This window comes from Frankliniella occidentalis, unplaced genomic scaffold (genome assembly GCF_000697945.3).
Source record: "Frankliniella occidentalis isolate FOCC.00 unplaced genomic scaffold, Focc_3.1 Scaffold5905, whole genome shotgun sequence".
NCBI lineage: Eukaryota > Metazoa > Arthropoda > Insecta > Thysanoptera > Thripidae > Frankliniella > Frankliniella occidentalis.
The window spans coordinates 1-4795 of NW_026272940.1; the positions used below are offsets into that span (position 1 = coordinate 1).

The 4795-nt window shown below is 62.0% G+C and overlaps 1 protein-coding gene across 1 annotated transcript; it reads left to right on the forward strand.

Annotated features, from left to right (window-relative positions):
- Window positions 1-236: 236 nt before the first annotated feature.
- LOC127752278 (protein white-like) lies at window positions 237-4757 on the forward strand (the record flags this gene model as incomplete). Its single annotated transcript, XM_052277150.1, has 3 exons — window positions 237-503; window positions 3926-4570; window positions 4659-4757. Coding segments are annotated over exons 1-3 (822 nt in total), but the record flags the coding sequence as incomplete, so codon positions are not given.
- Window positions 4758-4795: the final 38 nt, after the last annotated feature.

Consider the following 4795-nt stretch of genomic DNA (forward strand, 5'->3'; position numbering starts at 1 on the left):
GGGGGGGGGGCAGGTGAGAAGGGGAGATGCCCTCCCCGCTCGCGCCGCGCCTCCACTTCAACTCGCAGCAGTGCTGCCAGTCGAGATCCGAGAAATTTCTCTCCAGATTCCGTATAAATTCAACCGAGCACACAGATCGAAATACCTTCCCCGAAGCCCTTGATCGAACAGTGAAGAAACTACCGCGGCCGCGGTGATCTGGCGACAGCTGGGCACTACGTCAACCGCAGAGTCCGAGTGGGAAATGTGGCGGCGGCGGGCGGCTGGACTGGGTCTCCTCTCAGCGCCCGGCCCGGCCCCGGTCCGTGTGTGGGCTCAGTTCTCCGACCGACTCCGAGCCGAGTAGCGTATGGCGTGCGGGTGCTCGCGACGCGCGCGGTGAACCTCGAGAGCGTAAGACGCGAGGACCTCGTCGAGGATACAGCATGGTCAGCGAGGAGCAGGCACCGCTGCTGGAGGGTGGCGGCGCTCGGAGGAAGGGCTCCGGCCACTCGCTGCACGAGGTGAGCACCCGCGGGCTCGCCGCCGTACACCAGTACACCAGTGGCCCTCTGAACTCGCGCACCTGAGCGTCCCTCCATGCCCCTCCACAAAGTGCACGTGCACGATGAGGGCGAGCGCAATACCACCAGGCACAAGGACCTGACGGCATGTCGACGACATCTCGTCGCCCCCTTTGGCTTTACAAGCAACTCCCACACGCGTTCGTGGTCCAGTGCGTCCCGTCCCCCGTGCTCTCAAAGGGCGTACGAGCGTGTAGCCGGGCGATGGCGGAGCGGGGACCGGGCCGGGGCCACCGGCTCCACGCCACGCCCGAGTGTACATGAAGTTGTCCTCGTCGACTTGACACCTGGCCCCGAGCCCCCGCTGCCCCCCGCCTCGCCCTCCCCGGGCACAACCACCGCCTCAGACGCAGAACGCCGTGCTCAGCCGGCGTAGGCAACCCGGTGCGCACGCGTGCATGCGGTACAACATATCGCCGCAGAGGTGCAGGCGGTCCGGTCGCGTACCGCCCGGTCCCCGCCGCGCCTTTGCGCTGCACAGGGGACTTGTGTGCGGGCGTGGTCTGCGTTACTGCATCGTGCTCGGCAGTGCGGCCCGCGTGCCTATACCCGACGGTGACAAGTAGTGTGTGGCTTATCGTGGCATAACGCCCGCAGCCTTGCACCTCGCATAACTCCGGGAGGCTCTTGGCAGGGATCATCATCCAGGCAGTAGTCTCCGTCGTTCGCCGTTACGAACCTGCCCAGTTCAGCATTGGCAAGCTCCCATAGCGCCTCGTAGGTAGGCAACGTGCAGCTTACAGTGCACGCGTGTGCTGCGGGGTGGCCTACCCCAAGTCTCGCAGGCGCCGAGCTCACGTAACTTCCCGACTGAATCTCAGGAGGGGAGGAAATGGACGTACTTTCTGGTCAAGCGTCATCCACCTCGGGCTTTTCCCTACCCCCGAGCCCCAGATGACATTCGGTCATTCGCAGCATGCTGACCCGCCCCTCTTTAGCCCCACAGGGAGGGGCGGCGCGACACACACGTAACCCGGCACGGCGGAGGGTGGCGGACTTGGCGTGCGTACGGCAGCGTCGTGTTGCGGCCACGGCCGCAAGGGGCCGGGCCAGGGCCGGCGCCAGGGCCCACCCCACAAGGCTTGGTGCGGTGCGGGTGGTCTAGCGGCCGTTTGAAGTGCCGAAGCGTATATGCGGGGATCGATTTCGAACACATGGCGGACTTCTTTCGCGGCCGGCCAGGTGACACGATCCGACCCTTTCCCCTCTTCGCCTTTTTCCACGGTCGGTGCGTTTTCTTCCACGCCTGTCTGTATGTTTGCTCCGAATTTTAATATGGCGTCTGCAAAACTGCAAGGAGGAGGAGGGTGATGCTGACCGGGGTAGAGGAGGGGGGGGGGGCGTCTGGAATCTCGTCCGGCCAGGCCACAACAGGGCCGCCGCCCCTCCGGAGGCCCCCTCTGCCCCCCGCAGTGCCCGCTCAGCTGTCTGCACGATGCTGTCCACCCGGCTGGAAGACACCAAAGTGACCGCTCGGTCTCAAATGGAGCGCCCGTCCCCTCCACGCCCCGTTGCCCCTCGACTGAGAATAAATTTTCCACGTTTTTGGCTTTGATTCATCGCGGCCCTCGGGAGGCTGCATTGCAGAAGGCGTTCGAGTCCAGCCCAGGACGGCCGATTAGATGGTTGATATGGCGGCGCCCGAGTGTTGTACACTCTTCCCAAAAGTCCAGTCGCCCAACTGGACTGGACTGGCCGCGGCCCGTGTTCCGCGTTGGCAGCCGAGCAGCAGTTTTGGCCACATTGTCGTCGACTGTGTAAAAAGTAAAGATCGCGGAGGCTGCAGGGGAGGGTGGAGTGGAGGGTATTCTCCCATTAAAACTAACCGGGAGTCCCAAAATTGTTGGCGGGGCCAGCGGCAAGACTACCTCTCTGCGCCCAGCGGTGCTGTATCGTGTCTCCGAGGAGTGTACATACGATATTCTTCATAATGTTTTCCAGTTTACTGTACTACTCCTCACTGCAGGTGCATTCCGATTCGATTCCGATTAGAAATTCCCTGGCTCCCATTCAAAAAGAGACGGAGCACTGCCGGCGTGGTACTGGGCTTAGACATGAGGTACGGTTAGGGGGGAGGAGTGTAAGAAAGAGGTGGGAGGTCACCATTAAATTTCGTTTTGTAGTTGTCACTCGGGCGGGGCCACGAAGGACGTGTGTGCCAGCCGCGCGGCCACGTGGGCAGCCTCACGGTAAAAAAAAACAAGTTCTGATGTTTTTGTGGCTAATCTGGCCACGACGAGGAAAGAGTGAAAACTTTCAGGAGATTCCAAACACTTCAAAAAAAATGAGGACACTTCCTTAATTAATCATAGGCCAGGGCGCATACGTCTAACGTTTAAGAAGGAAACTCTCTTCATTCCGTGAGGAGTTTTCAAAGTCTCTGGAATCAAGTTCCTTATAATGTTTTGCCCCTTTTTTCCAGTATAGCCCTTTACAATACTACAACAAATAAATCAAAATCAGAGCTTGTTTTTAATGTGGCGGATGCGTTATTAGAGCCTCATCATGCTCCAGCCCATCCCTTCCGCCCGTCGCAGCCTCCAGCCGCGGCTCTACGAGGCGGCTTATGTAAGGCGCCCTGGCCTTGTGGTGTGCCCGGCAGAGCCATGGCGGAGCCCGGCGAGCTGCGGGGCGGGAGCCTCAGCCGTACGGCAGCGCAGCGCGCAGCGTGTCTAGCTGGCCTGCCGGAGCCTCTGGCGCGGCGCGTCGCCCAGACTCTGTTCCGCTGGCCGTGGCAGTGCTCCCCCCCCCCCTCTCCTCCCCCCGATCGGCCCCTCACCTGCTTACGTTACGTAAGGCGCGCATTCCTATCCCAAGAATCAATCTTTGAGGATAAGGTTAAGAACGGTATATATCTGTGCTCGGCCATCGTCACCCTATGCATCATCATCAGGCCGCAGAGCCGATATTATATGGCCCTTGCGTGCGAATTTGCGAAAGGGTTGGCCGAGTCGCTTCAGCAGAGGTGCAGCAGCAGCGGCCACGATACAGCGGTGGGCGCACGCCGTGCACGGGCTTCCCGTTGCGGCGTACGGTGTGTGTGTGTGTGTGTGCGCGCGTGTGTGTGTTCGCGCGCGCGCGTGTGTGTGCGTGTGTGCAGGGTAACGTGACACCTGCAAGGGGGAGGGGGACCCTTGAAGGCTCGTGTCCAGCGCGGGGCGCAGCGCCACGCCCCTCAAGCTGGCTATTTGCTAAGTACAGTAGACAGAGTAGACACATACTACTACTTTCTTTGATCTGATTAGCTACCCACACTGACAAAAATGTGACGCGGAAAGTGGGCCGGGTGCGGTAGGTAAACCTTGTCTCAATAGATGGTTTTGAAACCAAGTCTATAACGGACCCCCTGTTCATCGCCGCAGGACTCCGAGCACATCTACGCCAACGACGGCGTACCCCCGGCGTACCTCGAGGAGAGCCACAAGACTGGCAATGGCTACGGGAGCTTCAACGGGAGCCCCGTCAACGGGAAGGGCGGCGGGGGGCCCGGCAGCGACGACGGCGGGGGCGGGCCGCCGCGGGACACGATCCTGTCGCCCATGGGCTGCGAGCGGCTCGTCTACTCGTGGAGCGACGTGAACGTCTTCAGCGGGGACGAGCAGCGCGGCGGGGCGCTGCAGGCCGCCCGTTCGCTGTGGTCGCGGTGCACCGGCCGGCGGGCGGCCGCCCCGCACCGCAAGCACATCCTCAAGAGCGTGTTCGGCGTGGCGTACCCGGGCGAGCTGCTGGCCATCATGGGCGCTAGCGGCGCTGGCAAGACCACGCTGCTCAACACCCTCACCTTCCGCTCGGGCAACGGCGTCTCCGTGACGGGGCGGCGCTGCGTCAATGGCGTCCGCGTCGGCCGCAACGCCCTGGCCGCGCTCTCGGCCTACGTGCAGCAGGACGACCTCTTCATCGGCACCCTGACGGTGCGCGAGCACCTCGTGTTCCAGGCGCTCGTGCGCATGGACCGGCACATCCCCTACGCCCGGCGCATGCGCAGGGTGGACGAGGTCATCTCCGAGGTGAGTGGCCGCGACCTGAGGAAGCGGACGTCGCGTCGTGGCCGCGCGGTCAGCGACACAGTGATGTGAATGGAACCTATGTCCTCAGCTGGCGCTGTCCAAGTGCGAGAACACCATGATCGGCATCCCAGGCCGAGTAAAGGGCATCTCGGGGGGAGAGATGAAGAGGCTGTCCTTCGCGTCCGAGGTGCGTTGAATTTTCATAATGTTGCAGTAATTCTTAAA